The sequence below is a fragment of the Puccinia triticina genome, chromosome 11A, assembly GCF_026914185.1.
Source record: "Puccinia triticina chromosome 11A, complete sequence".
NCBI lineage: Eukaryota > Fungi > Basidiomycota > Pucciniomycetes > Pucciniales > Pucciniaceae > Puccinia > Puccinia triticina.
The window spans coordinates 2,490,598-2,509,268 of record NC_070568.1 but is presented as its reverse complement, the minus strand read 5'-3'; the positions used below and the strand labels follow the sequence as shown (position 1 = coordinate 2,509,268).

General features: G+C 53.2%; 1 protein-coding gene across 1 annotated transcript in view; it reads left to right on the top strand.

Annotated features, from left to right (window-relative positions):
* Positions 1-17,656, top strand: part of PtA15_11A247 (uncharacterized protein) — a gene marked incomplete at both ends in the record, with an annotated part of 50,066 nt that extends 32,410 nt beyond the window's left edge. The window contains 6 exons of the mRNA XM_053161135.1: positions 15,141-15,317; positions 15,396-15,566; positions 15,656-16,117; positions 16,173-16,837; positions 16,919-17,439; positions 17,497-17,656. Of these exons, the coding sequence (XP_053025112.1) occupies positions 15,141-15,317; positions 15,396-15,566; positions 15,656-16,117; positions 16,173-16,837; positions 16,919-17,439; positions 17,497-17,656 (2,156 nt within the window). The remainder of the gene's footprint in view (positions 1-15,140; positions 15,318-15,395; positions 15,567-15,655; positions 16,118-16,172; positions 16,838-16,918; positions 17,440-17,496) is intronic.
* Positions 17,657-18,671: the final 1,015 nt, after the last annotated feature.

The following is an 18,671-nucleotide window of genomic DNA, read 5'->3' as shown; positions in this document are numbered from 1 at the left end:
TTACCTAAATCTACTCCTCTTTCTCCTTTCCGACGAACTCAGAAAACCAGGTAGGTATCCTGTAGTGGCTCGTTCGGCCCGAGGATTTACCTTTTTTTGTGTTCTCTCTCGTTTTTTTTCTTCTTCTCTCCTCCCCATCTTTTATGTCCGACAACCATAACAACGATCCACCTCCCAGATCTAATCGACACGCTTCTTCATCTGCCTGGTCAGGACGATCAATTGTTGAACTCAACGGACAAGACCTTATCGACGCTGTAACAGCATCCATTCGAGACAGTCCACTCCAACTGGAACAGATTTTCGGCGCGCACCATCCCACTCAAGCTTCTCCTGGCGAAACTTATACGATCGACCAGCGGATCCCTGGAGCTTGGCAACAGGCTAGACCGGCTACACCTCGAAACCGGTACTACCCAGAACTTCCACCGGCGCCAGTTTCTGGAACATCGACAGCTGAAGAAACACTCACAGCACGCCATTATATTCCTCTTCCGCGCTCAACTTTTCGACAACCAATTTTCCCTCTCCAAGCTCCGCCTCCGCCTCCTCCTCCACCACCACCTTCTGCCGCCTCACAAGCGATCTCGACCGGCGAAGGAAGTTCAACTTCAAATCTTACAGTCCCACCATCTCCTCCCTCGCCGCACCACCCACCGCCGACATCCTTTGTCATGGACAATCCGCCCCACCTCTCTGCAGCGCGTAGAGCAGCCGATCTAGAAGAAGCCAAGATGCAACTTGAGGAATCAAAGATAGTTGGTCAGGCCATTCATGCGGCAACGGCAAAGATTCCGGAAAAATCGATCCTCGAGCCGGATGGTTCGAACTTTGAGGTCTGGAGTCGTGAATTGGCCGAAAAAGGAGGCATCCACCTGAACAACAAGGAGTTCTTCACCACAAAGAACGCTAACTCGGTTCTTGAAAAAATTGGCCGCGCGATTTCTTTGTCTTTGGTCCATGATTCTCTCAAATCTGACGTACACGGATCTGCGACTTGTTTCGACATGTATGAACTAATGTTTAAAAAGTTCAAGTCGATCAGCCGTGCAGCCCAACTTGATGTATTTTACCGGTTTAATGAGTTCAAGAATACCGGAGACGTTACGTCGGCTGGGGTGGCTTCGAGTCTGAAAGATTTAGCGACCGAATGGAAGAATTTGAAGATCGAGCTGACAACGGACATTTTTATGGGCTTCGTCTTGCAAAGCAGCCTAGGAAGAGACACGCCGCTGGGACGGGAATTCAATCAAAGAATTGAACTTGAAGTCCAACAATCAGCCGACAACATCACCCCTACGTTTGATCGACTTGTTCAAATACTGTCGGCATGCAAACTTCAAGACGACAAGACTCGACCAAACGCTCGGCCGGCCCCTTCACACAATCAGGCTCCATCGCTGTTACACGCCAACGCCGATCTTCCACCATTCGATCAGGCGGCTTTCTTGGCAGACATCCCTGAAGAACACTGGGAAGAGGCGCTGGCCTTTTACCAAGTAACTGCAAATCGGTGCTGGAGCTGCGGTGATGCGTCGCATTACCTCTGTGACTGCCCCACAAGATCCAGATCGACTCCTGTCAATCGGCGCCAGCGTGGACCAGGAGCTCTGTCGTACCGTCCGGTTCAATTTCCTCGTCAGCAACAGCCACCTCAATTGCCGTTCATGCCGATGATTGGAGTGGTCTACCCCCAGCAACAGCAAGGCCCCGGTCGATACTTCAACCCGAGTCAATACTTTCAGCAAGGTTCGATGCCATACCCCCCGTTCCCACAACAATACCAGCCAACGAACACCTACCGACAGCAATCAAACCTCCGACCGGCAGATTCATATCGCCCCCAGCATCCTCAATCACATCAGCAGACTCAACAGATCGCGCGCCCCAGACAAGATCAACATCGGGGGGGTGTGGCATCGGCAAAGGAGGCGGAAGTCTCGGATCTCCCGGATGGAATTGCAGAGGGAGATTTCGGAGCTATGACAGCTGAGATAGATGTGAGTACACCCGCAATTCTTGACTCTGGGGCTACCCACAACCTCACTGGCGATTTGCGCCTCCTCCATAATTTCCGCGGACTTAAAGTTCCCATTGCACTCAATGTAGCAACTGCGGGATCTGGAGCCTTTATATCAGGCGCAGGGGAACTGCTTTTCCGAGGGCCAGACGGCTTGACAATTACCCTAAAGGGTGTGTTGTATTGTGAGCACGTGTCATCTACTCTGATTTCAATGGCGGCCCTCAGGAAAGCTGACTGGTCTTTTGACTATGATCAATCGTCAGACTCCTTTGAAATCTTTGATAAATTGGGATCACTTGTGTTCTCGTGTCCTTTCAAGCGCAATCGGAATTGTTGGTGTCTTCCGTATCCGATGATCAGGCGCACATCTTTGCCTGGAAAACAACATGAACGACATGTTTCGGCGGCTATTCCCCCTGCGGGCAATCATTCTGTTCTCTCTTCTTCATCTGTTTCTCTGTCCTCTGCTACTCCAAGTACAACGACTGTTTCTTTCTCATCGTCCTCGACAAATGCAATTCCTTTATCTCCAACTTTAGTCCCTGTGGAGAGCACATCTCTTGTGACGTCGCCCAATGATCCCTTCATTACTCCTTTTGAGAGGGTATATCCGTCCTCGTGGAAACCCGAATCACTGACTGAGGCGGAAAAAGTTCTCCTTTTCTGGCACCAAATCTTCGGACATGTAAGCCTTCGGAAGATTCGCTCGTTGATCAAACAGCGACTAGGTTTTGGTTTGCCTACAGATCTTCCTCCCGGGAAGATTCACTGTCCCATATGTGCAATCACCAAAAGCACAAGCTTGAACCCTCTCACCAGCACCATGAGAAGTCCTGCCCGTCTGGAGATTCTTTGTACGGATCTAATGGGGCCATTTCCCGAAGAAGCAATAGATGGATCGAAGTACCTTCTTACTCTGAGGGATGTTGCATCAGGGTATTCCTATGTGAAGGGCCTGAAAGCTAAATCAGACGCCAATGCAGTGCTGATGGATATCATACGGCGGCTGGAGAACCAAACTGGGGACACTGTGAAGATTCTCCGTAGTGACAACGGCGGCGAGTTTGTCAGCAAAGCTTTCAATGTATTTCTGAAGGAAAAAGGAATCATTGCCAAGCGGTCCCTTCCGTATCATCACTATCAAAATGGTGTTGTTGAACGCTTCAACCGTACTGTTGCTGACATGGGTAGAACGGTCCTGAGTGACAGCCAACTGCCGCGCAGTTTTTGGATCTACGCTTTTCTATGGGCAAATCATGTGCTAAACAGAGTCCCTAACAAAGCTAGTAAAGGAAAAACTCCGTACGAGGCTATGTTCAATCGACCACCAAGCTTTGACACCTTCCGCATTTTTGGGTCAAAAGCTTTTATCCATGTACCTGTGGAGAAGCAAGATAAACTCAACGACAGGGCACAAGAAGCATACGTTGTGGCGCACCTGGAATCTAGTAAGGGATGGCTGTTCTACCTTCCCTCGACCGGAAAGTTTATTTCATCGGCCATGGTGCGCTTTGTGGACTCCATCCCAAGAGTTACGGTCACAAAACAAGCAATTCCTCCACCGGTCAATACAGTTTCATCAAAAGGAAAAATGTCTTTAGATTTCATAGCAAGGCAAATTAGTCTTGGAAATTTTGTCAACAAAGTTGAATTTGACAACCAGGAATTTTTGATTGACGCGGTCCTTCAAACGTGCTCTTTCTATGGGGTTGATATTCCAAAGACCTATAAGCAAGCCATGAAATCTTCGGATAAGGCAGCATGGGCTAACACAATATCCGAAGAATTGTCAAATCTTCTCGAAATGGATGTCTGGGTTGCGAAGTTGATGCCAGAGGACAAGAAGCCTCTGGATGGACGCTGGGTGTTTGCTAAGAAATCTGGCAACGATGAGAACACCACGCGATACAAAGCGCAATATGTGGCTAAGGGTTTCCGGCAAGTTGCCGGTAGAGATTTCAACGAGACTTTCGCGCCCACCGCGACTTTTGTGTCCCTGCGGCTACTATTGACTATTGCTGCCAGGTTTAATTGGCGTGTTCATAGTTTTGATTTTGTAGCTGCCTATCTCAATTCCCCCATTGACAAGGAAGTCTGGGTAAAGCCGCCAGAGGGAGTCAATCTGCCGAAAGGACATGCCTTTCTTCTGAAGAAGGCTCTGTACGGTACCAGACAAGCGGCCAGGTGTTGGTGGCTGCATTTGCAAGGCATTCTGGACAAGCTCGGCTATTCACCATCGCAATATGACAATAGCCTTTATATACTGCGTCATGCGACAGAGACAGGGGTTATTTGGATACATGTCGATGATGGGGTGGTGACCGCCTCGAATGAAGATCTGCTCAAGAAATTGGAAATTGATCTCAAAGATGTCTTGAAAATCAAATGGTCGGCGCAACTGGACTCTATTGTAGGCCTTAGCATACAACGAACATCCGAAGGTTTTGTGCTGTTGCAGCCAAAACTGATCACAACACTTCTAGATGAAGAGTGGGACGGTGTACAGGTAGCGAAGACACCTCTCCCTCCTAACTTCAATGCTCCCACCAAAGAAGGTGACCCGTCGACATCTTCGAAATAGCTCCATGTCCTAGGCATGATGAGCTATCTTGTGGTAGGAACTTGGCCGGATATAGCATTCTCAGTCAATTATTTGGCACGTTTCTCTGCCAAACCAAGTGTTCAACACTGGAAGGGTGTCCGGCACCTTGTTAATTACATAGCTGGTAGCACTGAACAAAAACTTTGCCTTTTTCCAGACAGAAACCCGAAGGCCCTTACAACTTACTGTGATGCTTCCTGGGGCGGTGAATTTTCGAGATCATCTTATGGCGTGTTGATCCTCTTTCTAGGTTGTCCAATACTCTGGGTGGCGCGTCGTCAAACAACAGTGGCTGCCTCGACATGCCACGCAGAATATATGGCACTGGGAGCGGCCACACGTCACACACTCTGGATTCGCCATCTCCTTCAAGATGTCCTCAAGACAAACTTTGTTGGTCACTTGCACTGCGACAATCAGTCGGCGGTAAGGGTAGGTACTGATGATGCGTCCAATAAGCGGACGCGTCATACAGATCGTGACTTCTACATCACCAATGAAGCGCTGTATAGAAAGCTAATTACGTTGACGTGGGTTCCCACTGCTGATCAGAAGGCTGATGTTTTTACCAAGAGCCTACCACCAGAGCTTTTCCGTAGGATGCGAGGTTTTCTTCTACGGGATGATTAGCTTAATCTTTTTCTCTCCTTTCTTACATCTATCTCATTCTCTGCTGTTGATGATACTTTTCCTTTTGGTCTTTCCTATTGGCTTATATTTCATTTTTTTTTTCTTCCTGTTGTCCTGTTTTTCCTTTTTTTTCAGCTTTTGGCACGATTCCCTTTTTGTACATAGGGTCTCAAGTCTAGGCGAGGGGGTGGCTGTTGTGACCTGACACAGAAGGTCACAGTCTGTGACACTCGCCCGCCCTCGAGACCGGTTATTAGCGAGAAACTAGCTGCAGAGCTAGTTTCTCCACTTGCATTATCATACTCACTGTTCCGGTCATCTCAAGCCGCCCCCCGGCTGTCAAAGGGCGACCACATCCACTTTCTACGACCGCAAACATCCAACTGGGACTCCAGCCAAAGTGATGATCCCCTTGAGCACCCTACGCTGTGGTGCTTCCGCGCTTTTTGGGAGAGTACCTTTGAGGTTATGGCCGATTCTGCGATACCTTTTGCAGCACGCCCCTCTCGGGGGGCCTGCCGGGGCCCTGTCCCGCCCGCCCAAGTTGGACCATGCCGGCGCATGAGGTTTCCCCCTCCCTCCTCATCCCAGTCGCTTGCAATCTTGCTTGTCCATCCGTGGCCCTCTGCATCCGGGACCTGATTGCTGACCCTGTAATTTTTTGCTTTGGATGGGTAACAGACAAGCCATCCCTGTCCGGCACCCGATCGATGCTCGCTCCGGTTGAGCCGCATGGATAGCGCTTCGAAGCAGGTGCGACGTTCCCCTTCGTCAGCGCATCGGCCGTCGTAATCGCTTGTGCCAGCCACCTTCCACAGCACAGCAGGGGCTGCGTATCGCCGAGACGACGCTCCACACGTGTGCGTCGACAAAGGCACCCGTCTCGGCCCTGGATGTTTTTCAGCAAGACTAGTCTCTCTCAGATCGCGGCCGACAGGATAAAGTCGTCGCCCCAGTCCTGATGAAAAACCCTGAACGGGCAACCAGCATCAATATTCGGCAGCAACCGGCCTTTGTTGCTTGCTAGAGCTCTGTTGTTGGCCATCGGTGTGCGCCCAAAGCCACAGCCGTGCGCTGGCGGAAACAGCAGCACAAGTCTTTGTTGTTTGAGCGAGCCTCTGCTGGGCCATCACAGCGGGGCCCCGAGCCGCTCCCCGCGTCGACCGGGAATCCGGGCTACATGTCCTGCGCCGACTTGTGCGCTATTCGCACCGCTGCCCCCGGCTCTCGCCGCCCATCGGTGGCCCACTTGTAAAGAACTCGCCAACACTTGTATGGCTTTTTCGGATGAAACTAAATAATATTGATTTTTACGAGATTTTTGTGAAGATAACATAAAATAACAAAATAAGTCTCTTAAGGAAAAGATAAAAATAAGGATGATTTGTTGCTATTTATATGAAAGTGAAAATATTTAATGAATGAAGATTCTACTAATCGTAACTTTGCATAGATAAGACTACCGTTTATTTACACATCAAGATCCGTTATGAGTTACATAGATTGTATCCAAGGAAGACTTCTGTAGTTTTTACACATAATAATTTTTTTTTGTTTTTACTGTTTCTGACCTGAGTTTGACAAAATGACCTGCCATATACCTCATATTTTTGTTAAGATTCTTTTGTTTGAGGGAAGCCTGATGGGAAGAATACCAAATTTGTTGTGAAATCCTTTGAGATATGGGAGCATGGTTTCCGAAAAATGTCCAGCGCGTATCCAACAATTGTCCGCTGTCGATCCATCCCACCATGTTACTAAATATTCATGAGTCTGAGGGTCCGGGCGCCTGTATCCTATTATGGATTCCACTTCATTCTCATCGTAATACTGCTCGGGAGCCACATTATGCAGTCGAGGAGCCGGGGGTCCTTTTCGTCCTGGGAATGATCTTGGATCTACATAAGGGGCAAGTAGTGACGAATGAAACACCGGGTGAATTCTCTTTAATTCCGGCAGAAGAGAGAGACGATAGGCTTCGGCGCCGATGGGCTTAGCAATTCTAAAAAGTCCTAATTTCTTGAAGTCCAATTTCCCTGACGGTCGCTTAGTCGCTATGTTTTTTCGCAAAAGCCACACCCAATCGCCTCCTTTGAATCCTGGCGCTTCTCAAGCTAAAATATTCTTTCTGTGCATTCTTTGCTTGCTTCATGAATTCTTGCAAAGAAAGGTGTATGTCAGATAATTTTTCCACAAAATCCTCCGCTGCCGGAACTACAGACCCGCTCGTTAGTGAGTTAATCCGTGGATGAAAGGCAAACTGCGCAAAGAAAGGCGAGTATCCCGTTGAAGCTGATACTGAAGTGTTAAACACTAATTCGGCCATTGGTAATAATTGTACCCAATCATCCTGCCTATCTGACACAAAATGGCGAATATATGTCTCCATGGTTTGGTTTGTTCGTTCCGTTTGCCCATCCGTTCTCGGATGCCAAGCTGTGGATGGAGCTGGTCGAATTTTCAAGAGTCGTTGAACCTCCTTCCAAAACCGAGACACAAATATTGCGCCTCTATCGGACACGATTTTGTCTGGTAATCCATGATACCTAACAAAACGATCTAAAAACGTATACGCAAATTCTTCAGCCGTCCACGTTTTGCAAGCCGGAATAAAATGTGCTCCCTTTGTGAAATGATCTACTATAACCAAAATTGAATCAAAGGTCATTGAACTCGGCAGTTTTACCACAAAGTCAATACCAATAACACTCCATGGACGCTGTGGGACTTTCAAAGAAACCATCAATCCCGGAGGCCGCTGGGTTGAGTGCTTTGCTTTTTGACAAGATAAGCAAGACTTAGTATATTGAATGACGTCCGCCCGTAACCCTGGCCAATTGAAAGTCCTGGTGATTTGCTGCAACGTCTTTAAAGATCCTAGATGTCCTGCAGAAATGTCATCATGAAATTCTTTTAGTATGGTTGGTCTGAGGGATAAAGGGACAAAAATCCTATCTTTCAACCACCAAAGATTATTTTTGAATTTCATCAATGATTCTTCATCTTCGCCATCTATCTCTGGAGGGTCCTTTCGATAAGCCTCCTGCAAAAGGTCAAAAGCCCTTCTTGTTGGCTGGCAAAACATGTGATCCACAAGAATCCTCTCGTCAATCGGAACCTCCTCGTCAGACTCGTTCGCAGGTGACTGCAATATGGAAGAGATCTCTTGATCTGTTGCTGTCTCCGAATCAGTCAGTGTTAAGCCTTCCTTTGTTTCTGAAAAAATGGTACGTGATAACTCCTCTTTTTCGTTATCATTGACAAAATCTGGTCGTCTTGTTGCTGGGTCCGCAGGATTTTGCTTTCCCGGCACATGCTTTATGACAAAATGGTAAGATGAAAGCGTTGAAGCCCACCGCGCCTGCCAGTCTGATAGATTTTGGTTAGTCAAAAAATAACATAGGTTTGTGTGATCTGACATTACCACCACTGGTTCACTAGTGTCGATTAGCCAAGCACACCATTCTACAAAAGCCAATACCACCGCATACAGTTCCTGATCATGGACCTGCCATAGGGCTTCTCGCGGAGTTAACTTTCTTGAAAGAAAAGATACCGGATGAAGGTGTCCGTCTTTATCGGGTTGACATAATACTCCTGAGATCGCGTACTTCGAACTATCTACAAAAAGAACTCGTTGTTTCGCGAAATCGAAGTGCATCAATAACGGCGCCTTTGTAAAACATGACTTAAGATGCGAAAAGGAACGACGACACTCTTCTTCTTCCAATTGTTTTACTACTTCTACCCCAGTCTTCGCTAATGCTGTAAGAGGAGCCGTTACCTCCAAAAAACGATGAATGAACCTGCGATAGAAGTTAGTGAAGCCTAAGAATTTCCGTAAATGACATATGGATTCTGGGTACGGCCATTGCACAACCGTATCTAGCTTGGCCGGATCCATCTTGATTCCCAACGGTGATATATCAAACCCTAAGAAAGAAACCTTGTCAACGTAGAAAGAGCATTTTTCAGGAGAAGCAAAAAGTTGGTTGTCTTGAAGACAAGACAAAACCTGCTGCACATGTGTTGTATGCTCGGACCTGGTCTTGGAAAATATCAAGATATTGTCAATATAAACAAAACAAGTCACATGAATAAATTCTCAAAGAACATGCTGAATGAAACGTTGAAAACAGGTGGGAGCATTTGCCAATCCAAAAGGCATAACAAGATACTCATACAAACCCCATGGCGTTCGAAATGCCGTCTTCCATTCGTCGCCTTCCTTTACCCGCAATAAATTGAAAGCTGCCTTCAGGTCAATCTTTGAGAAAAACTTACAACCCTGCAATTGATTTAACAACTGCCCCAATATTGGGATGGGATAGCTATCTCTCACAGTCATGGAATTCAGACCTCTGTAATCCACACAGGGTCAAGGCTTCTTACCGGGAACTCTCACAAAGAAAATTGGCGCAGCAGCGCTGGAAGACAAGACTCGAATGAAACCTTTATTCAAATTTTCAGTAACATACTCCTTTAGCTGAGACAACTCTACAACAGATAAATTGTACAATCCTCCGAAAGGGGGAACCGCTCCTTCACGCAACGTAATAGAAATGTCCATATCACAATGCGGGGGAAGAGTACAATTATCCTGTGGACGACACACATCAGTAAACTGCTGAAATTCGGGAGGGAGTATGAATGTGGAATCAGATATAGAGGCGATACTGTTGAGGAAGTCTACATTACCTTCAAGTCCATCCCCAAGATCCGAAGAATCTATGACGAAGACCTGAGTCAACCCTAGCGTGAAGCGGTGCCTGTGTTCAACGCTTCCAGAGGCGCTCCATTTTTGTCGATCCAACCATGGTAAACCAAAAATTGCATCAACCAATCCAAGTCAAGTGATACCAAAAGTGCTGTTGAATTGCACCGGCCGATTGTCGATTGCGGAAAGTGTGATCTTTCCTGCCCAGTCATGAGTCACCGTACCCCCTACACCCGGTTGTCCATCAAAACCCACACACTGAATGGCGGTCTTACGCTTTCGAGAAGGGAGTTGATGCTCTTGAATAAACCGATCACTGATAAAGTTCGCCATCGATCCCGTATCTACCAATACCAAGGCGATGACCGAATTTGTTGCTGAAGTCCGAAAGGAGACCGGGATCAAAATCCTGCCGGCCTTCGAGAGATCTAGTTGAACCTGCACCGTTGCCACCGGAACAACTTCACTGTCCTCCTTGGGCTCATTGTAACCGACCAGGTCAACCAAACTCGCCTGTGCTAATGGAGTGATTGGAGATGAGAATACCGGGGTGGTATTTGCTGGGGCCGGAATGACCGTCTCGGACCAGTGCCAACTGGGATGCTGAGGAATTTGTGGTGGACTCGGCGGACCCTCAGGATAAAGAGGGAGGCGTCGAACACTGCTCTCCCCTGGCGGCCGTATACCAAACAAGATTTCTGCAACTTGTCGAGGAACCGCGTGTTGATATTGCTCCACAAACTTCTTCCGCGCGGCTCCCGTGACCCCCATATTGGGACAGTTGTACGCGTTGATGTGGTCCAGTGGGCTGGTCCTTTGTAAGCATTGAAAGCAAACCCGCTGAGCCATGCAAACCGTCCAAAATAACGCCTCAAACTTTTGCTCCGGAGTTCTAGCGGCTCGAAAGGTGGAAGCCGCATCAATGTCCATGGCGTCTGGGGATTTGGCTGGAACAGAGGTGTTTGGGTGCTGATAGAATAGAGTGGGTGGGTGATGAACTGGATACGAGGAGGATTGGGAGTGTTTTCCCTTCTTCTTCTGTTTCCGTCGCAACAAACTTTCCAGCTGTACCGCCGCACTGAGCGCCATGCTCATCTTTGTGGCTAGGTTTGGCGTGGTTAACCAAGCCTCCGACATCGCCTGATCCACGATATCGTTGTTCAACCCCTCCACGTATTTATTGATCATTGCCCATTCCGAATCAACCACCAAATGACAGAGGGACTGATAATGCGCGTTGTATTCCGCAACGGTCCGTCCTCCCTGAACACATTCTTCCAAAGCCCTCTTCGCCGTTTCCGCCGCAAATTTTTCCCCAAAAGACACCACCAAGCCTTTCTCAAAGTCTTTGACCGTCCTCAACATTGGATGGAGGAAGGGGAGTCAATCCAAATCGGCATAGGGATCCAGAACGTTCTGTGCTCGAGCGTTGGTGGAGATAAGCAAATTGTACCAGTTCTTGGCAGGACTGGGGTTCCGAGAGGGATCCGTTGGTCGATATCCAAAATGTTGGGAGATCCAAACGATCATTCGAGTCTGAGAGGAGAAAAAGGCCTCCTGAGGGTAAAGAAAATCACGGATCAGCTGGAGAAACCGGCCCAGATGTTTAGGATTGCCTGAAAATTACAGATCCGCAATCTTTGGGGGTTCCAGATATACTCGTCGATGCCCTTGACCATCCGTTCCTTCAATTGGATGATCGCTCAAAGGGAAGGACAGCGGTCGACCTTGCTGGGGATTTCCTCTGGCCGATTGGAAGGTCTTGCCCGGTTGCAGTTGGGGAACTGGAGCCTTCGTGTTTGGAACAAAGGCAAAGCGCGCGAAGTTTGGAGTGTCAGTAAACGCTGTGGAAACTGGATCAAACTGGACCGGTTGTGGGGGAGGATGCTGTCGAAGGTTTGTGGCTCGCATTATCGAGATCAATTGCTTCAAACCCGACGCAACCCTGCCAATCTGTTGATCCAAATTATCCAAACGCCGAGTCTGAGCTGCCAACAGAGAGGAATCGGTTGTGGGGGCGGGATCCTGAGCTTCTCAAGTTTGATCATTCAAATCCATTTGCACTGTTGACGACTGTGGTGAAGGGGTAGAGATGGAAGAGGAGCAAGAAGAAACAGAATTAATATAAGAATTCAACCGAACACCAAAATCCTCGGTATCTGCAGAGAGCTGTTGTGCTTGAAGTCGGATCTGCGAATGAAGGAGATGGGAACGTGTAAGCGACCGGTTGTTAGGTTGATACCCTGCGGGTCTTGCGAGGGCAGATGCGACACGCGTCGGAGAGAGACCTGTCAAGGATGGAGGAAAATGAGGAGGGGGTTGTTGAATGAATGTTGACGGGTGAGAACTCGAGGTATGATGGTCCCACAAAAGAGTTTGAGTTTGACGGAGCGGGGAGGGGATTGTAGGTCAATTATGATGGATGGGGGAAGAGATCGGGGAGAACCAAGGTTGAGAGCTGCTTGTTGAACGTGGAGTAGAGGATCCGGACCGATTGGACTCCTCCTCCGGGAGGTTTGCGAGAGAGTATGACGGAATGTTGAAACTATTGTATCTTTGCTTATAAGGATTTTCACGAAATTCTGGTTTTAAGGTTATACTTATGCTGACTTATACAAACAACTTTGTACTGATGATACTAGATGACTTGTGTTTATACTCTGCTACTTTGGAGTGAATTTGAGAGACTTGTAATGTAAAGAACTCGCCAACACTTGTATGGCTTTTTCGGATGAAACTAAATAATATTGATTTTTACGAGATTTTTGTGAAGATAACATAAAATAACAAAATAAGTCTCTTAAGGAAAAGATAAAAACAAGGATGATTTGTTGCTATTTATATGAAAGTGAAAATATTTAATGAATGAAGATTCTACTAATCGTAACTTTGCATAGATAAGACTACCGTTTATTTACACATCAAGATCCGTTATGAGTTACATAGATTGTATCCAAGGAAGACTTCTGTAGTTTTTACACATAATAATTTTTTGTTTTGTTTTTACTGTTTCTGACCTGAGTTTGACACCACTGTAGGCCGCGGAGGATCCCTGCGGGGAGACTGCCCCCGTCCACAGCCCCCCTTCCATCCGCCCCCGCCCCGGTTTTTTCCAGCACGCCTCGCCCCGGAACCACCGGCGACCCGGTGGTGCAGGAGCCCGACGCCCGCCGGGCTGAATGGGCAAGCGCACCCTGGCTCCGGCCGCGCCATACCCGCCGCTTTGTCTCCAGCGACGGCGCCAAGGGCTCATTCCTTCCGACGATGTGTGCACCTCGAGCGTGCGCCCGCGAACGGCAGATCACCGCCTGTCTTCCCCGCAGCGCCCGGCAGGGCCCCCATGGCCCCCCGAAGCTCCCTGGGCCGCCTTGCGGCTGTGCAATCGTTGCTCCACCATCCATTGGTGCGAGCAGGCCCTGGGACGTCTGCCGAGGCGCCCATGAGCCGCCCCGACGCGGGCGCTTTCCCCGCTGCGCCCGCGACAGAACTGCAGGCCATCGCGTGTCTCCCATCTGTCCTCTGAGGCAGCACCTGGGACCGCCGGAGTGGAGGGTTCCACCGGAGACGCCTCTTCAGCCCCTGAGCTCGCCGTCCGCGCTCTCGGCCTCTGCCCAGCCCGGCCGGGCGCCCGGGTGTCCAGAGCTCGCTCGAGCCGAGTGCCCTGGGGTGTTCCTTTTATGGCACAGTGCCCACGCGGGTATATATCTCCTTTATTCGCGCGAGGCAGGAGAGAGGCGCGCGAGGGTGAGAGGGTTTTTTTTTCACGCGGCCAGCAGGGCTTGGCGGGTGGGGCTCGGCAAGCCAGCTGGGTGTGTGGGATGGATATATGAGGGATCTGCCGATGCGCAGAGTGTGGGCTGTGCAGGCTTGGGGCCCGGGCGCTCTATAAAGACGAGCTCCTTCGAGTCTTGGGCCACGGGGAGGGAGCGGATGAAGGGCTCTGGCCAGGTCTGTGGAGGTGCAGGATGGCCCAGAAGGTGGGCGCGTGGTCCGGACGCGGAAGGCTGGCGACGGGCGGGAGGCCCGGATGGCCTCGGCGCGATCGGGGGCTGAGCGAGATCTGCAAATGGCGGGCGGCAATCTGAAGATGGGTCGCTCTGTGATGGGCTGGGACATATGTATAGGCCGGGGGATCCGCTGCAGGCCGGCGACTGCGACTGCGAGTGCGAGTGCGACTGTTGGCGCGCATGGGCAGTCTGGGCGCCAACTATCTCCAAATCACCGAGTCCGCCCTCCGCTCCAGCCGCTGTCTCAGCTGACGCCTGCAGGAGACGCCTTTAAATATAGCCCCCCCCCCCCCCTCTCTCGGCCCTTGCAGCTGGCTGGTGTTCTCGTCCGTTTGCCAGGCCAGTGATGTCCTCCCGATTTGAAATACTCTCCGATCAGTCGTCTACATAATAGTGATCAGTCCGTTCCTGTGCATGAGCCCACGACGAGGGTGCTGCCGGACTTGGTAACCGAGATCACTGGCTTCGACTACATACACTTGGTGGGCTGTTCCTCGCTCCTGCAAGCAACTGACTGTGCTTGTTTCCGGCACACTGACCACTCACTCGCTTCCCTCGCCCGGCAGACTCCGGCCATCTCCCAAACCGGCCCATGGACCCTGACCCGCCCCCCAGCCAGCTGCGAGCCAGGCGGCTGCTGTCCAGACCAGCCGAGCCCAGCCCGCTCAGACTGCTGCCCGACCCCAGGCCACTTGCCCACCCCCAGCCACGCCCGAGCACGCCCTCCAGCCAGGGCGGACCATCGTCCCCTGAGCCATCCACTCCCGCCGGGCGCCATAACACTAGCAGGCCTGCGCACAGGATCCCCCCCACCAGCATGCCTCACCACCACCACCACCATCCTGGCTGGCCGCAGTATATCAACCACCCCTCCCAACACCACCATCACCGCCACTCCCCCTCCCACCCCGTCTCCCCCCCTCAGACGCCCCTCGCCAACTATCACAAAGCCCATCTGTCCTCCAGCCCATTCCCACCCTCCTTTCATCCCTCCGCCCTCCACCCCCACAGCCCGCTCCCCAGGTCAAGCCAGTCTTCCTCCACCACCAGACCCCCGTCCGTCGCCGCCTCTGTGCCCTCCCGTCACTCGCCCCCCTTCCCCCACCGTCCCCCGCGCCACATCTTGGCCCCCTCCCTCGCCGCCAACGGCTCCTTTGACAGGGCCTCCTCCGCCACCAAGCCCGCTCCCCCCCCCCCTCTTCGACCATCGCCGCCCCTACCTCCACTCCGACCTCCCCTTCCTCCTCGAAAACTCCCCCGAACTCCACTTCACTAGCGCCCGCATCTTCCCCTGCGCCCTCCAAGAACCCGACCCCGAGTTCAGCCGCTTCCCCGAAGGTCCGTCCCCCCCTCTTCTTCTTTTTTTTTTTGTCCATTCTTGCTCATCGGGATGTGTGGGTTTGTTTTTTTGTACAGGCCTCGAGCTCATCGACTCTACGAAAGAAAAAATGGCCAATAACAACAACGCCGCCAAGGCTTCCACGGCCTCCAACCACAACCTCGTCGGCCACCGCATCGACCATGGCCGGCTGGAGTTCATGAGCGTCCTGGGCCTGGGCGCCTATGGCGTGGTGTATCTTGCGCGAGGCAAGCATCCCATCCTCCCCCCCCCCCCCCCCCCCCCCCCTTTTCTTCCGCACGCTGCGCTGACGACGCGTCTCCCACCGCGCGCGCAGATCTCACGTCGCCGGACATGGAGCAGCCGAAGATGTATGCGGTCAAAGCACTCAACAAGATCGGGCTGGATGCGCGCCAGAAGTCGTTCCAGCGCCGGGAGATCGCCCTCCACTCGCTCGCCTCCTCCCACCCGTCGATCGTCACCCTGCACGCCGTCATCGAGTCGCCCTCCTGCATCTTCGTCATCCTCGACTACTGTCCCGACGGCGACCTCTTCGGCATGATCACCGAGAAGCAGCGCTATCTCGGCAAAACCGCCGCCATCAAGGCCGTCTTTATCCAGATCATCGAGGCCGTCCAGTTCTGCCATCGTCTCGGCATCGCCCATCGCGACCTCAAGCCCGAGAACATCCTCTGCAAGGCCCGCGGCGACGACGTCGTCCTCGCCGACTTCGGCCTGGCTACCGCCGAGAAGACGAGCGCTGATTTCGGCTGTGGAAGCACGTTTTACATGAGCCCAGGTGCGTCTCTCTCTCTCTGTTGTTCTGACGGTGTCGCTGAAATGTCCCTACGCAGAATGCCAGGGCGGCCTGTTCGAGCGGCTGGGCGCGTACTCGACCCTGCACAACGACATCTGGTCGCTCGGCGTGATTCTGGTGAACCTGAGCTGCGGGCGCAACCCGTGGAAGCAGGCCTGTCCGTCCGACGAGACCTTCCGGGCGTACCTGGGGAACCCGGACTTCCTGCGCTCGATCCTGCCGATCAGCGAGGCGTGCAACGCGCTTCTGAAGCGGATCTTCGCGCTCAACCCGGCGGCCAGGATCTCGCTCGAGGAGCTCAAGACGGAGGTCGCGGCCATCGGCACCTTCAACATGACCACGGCCGAGCTCAGCCGGGCCACCCGGGCCACCCGCGAGGCCGCCCGCGCCTGGCGCAAGGACATCGGCCCCAGCCCCAAGCTCCCCCCTGTGGCGGCCGTCGAGCAGCCCGCGTCCTGGAAGAACGCGCTCGCCAAGAAGACCAAGCAGCCCCTCCTGCCCCAGCCCAAGCTGGTCGACGTCTGCGCCACCAAGAACTTCGCCGGGATCCGCGCCGCCGACGGCCCCCTCAAGCGGCCCGTCCAGTACGAGAGCAGCTGCTCGAGCTCGTCCACCCAGTTCACCCCCGCCTCGTCCCTCGGAAGCCTCGGCCCCCACCTCGGCTCGCCGCTGCCCGGGCCGCACAAGCCGAAGCCCGAGGCCGTGGCCACCGGCCCGCTCGTCTCCGCCTTCACCTCCACCTCGATCTCCAACACCCCCTCGCTCTCCTCCGCCGACGAGCAGGCCCGACGGCCCCGCGGCTTCTCGAGCCGCCTGCGCAAGCTCTCCAACGCCGCCGCCTCCTTCAGCCAGGCCTCCTCCTCCTCTAAAGAGGACCCCCCGCGCGCCCCCGCGCCCCGCAAGAAGCTCTTCGCCAAGCCCCTCAGCTTCGCCCGCCCCAACGCCCCCGCACCCATCCTCGTCAAGCCCTTCCCCGCCGACCCCGCGCTCGTCACGCCGACCAACAAGAAGGGCAAGCGCCCCGAACCCGCCCTCCTCCCCTCCACCCCGCCCCCCTCCGTCTCCCCCAGCGCCCCCTCCTTCGGCTTCATCAAGAAGCCCAGCCGCTTCTTCCTCCCCCACCCCGCCCTGCCCCCCACCCCCTCCACCCCCTCCCACCCCGTCCCCGCCGCCTGCGAAGACCAGGGGCAGACTGACCCCGACGCTAAGATCCGCAGACTCGTCCCCCGCTCGCCCCTCTCCGCCGTCCAGCAACAACAGACCCTCAAGAAGAAGAAAACTACCGACCCGCCCCTTGGCCAGAAGTTCGACCTCTTCTCCTCCTCCTCGGAGGAGGAGGAGGGGGAGGGGGAGGAGGACAGGCGGGCGCTCGTCGACGACGACGACCCGGCAACCGACCTTCTGCGCTCTCCCGCCGCCCCCTTCTCTCGTCACCCCGCCAAAAATGCGGCTGTTGGGCCGACCGAGGGGGCCAAGAAGACGTTTACTAGCTACTCTCAGTGGCTGCATAAGCACGACTGAGCGCCGTGTCTCTGCTTCCATCCTCCTCCGCTCCTCCTCTTTCGTGTTTCCTGCTTCTCCGTCCCTTGCGTCCTTTCGGCCGCCACTCGTTCTCTTTCTCTCTGTCTTTTTGTGTACACCGCTCGGCCATCGTCCGTCCTCCTGTATGTGTGTGTATCCCCTTCCTCTCTCCTCCCGGCCCCTTCTGCTCCCCACAGACACTTCCTTGCTCTCGTCTTCGTCTTCTCTCTCCCCGCCGAGCGTCTCTTTACTATTGTATACTAAAGAAAACCGCCCCGCTGCGGCTTGTTCGTGTCCTTGTCGTTGTATCTCTTTCGGCCGCGTGTGTGTGTGTGTAACTTCTTCTGTCGTTTTTTTGGACGTGTGTGTGTGTCTTTTCGGGGCGTGGGAGGGTGTGGGACTTCGGGATGGTGTTCACGGCTGGTGTGGCCCGCTGGATCCGTTGGCTTCTGGGGGTGTAGTCATGGCAAATATGTACAAGTGCTTCCGTGCTGGACGGCCCGCGTCGCGCCGGTGGGGAGCCGCTCGTCGCCTGGTCTTGCACCCCAGCTGGACGGGACACCAAGCACTCGGCCGCATCCCGCGCCAGAAGCCTCCTTTGTCGGCGAGCACGCATCCTGCCCGCCCAGCCCCCCGCGCGTCGAGAGAACTTCCGGCGAGCTTCCTGGCAACATTCACGCCTACGGAGGGGGATGTGGGCTGGTGCCCGCCGGGCCGCTGGTGGGCAAGTCCGGCTGGCAAGCTGGTGCAGGTCGCCGTCCAGCTCGCCCAGCCGGATTCAGCCAGCGAGGCTGGGCCACTTTCAGCGCGCCTGGCCGCCCTCCGCCGCGAGCTTCTCGGAATCCTGCCCCGGCCAAGCTCTGCTTGCGGCCCTGCGAGGCGACACGTCGTGGAGACCCGCATCTCGCTGTGCTGCAAGCTCGGTGGAGTTGCATGAAGCCTCGCTAACTTACCTAAGACGCTCTCTTTGTGGAGGGGGGACGCCGTCCCGCAGGGACCCTCCGGATTCGCGAGG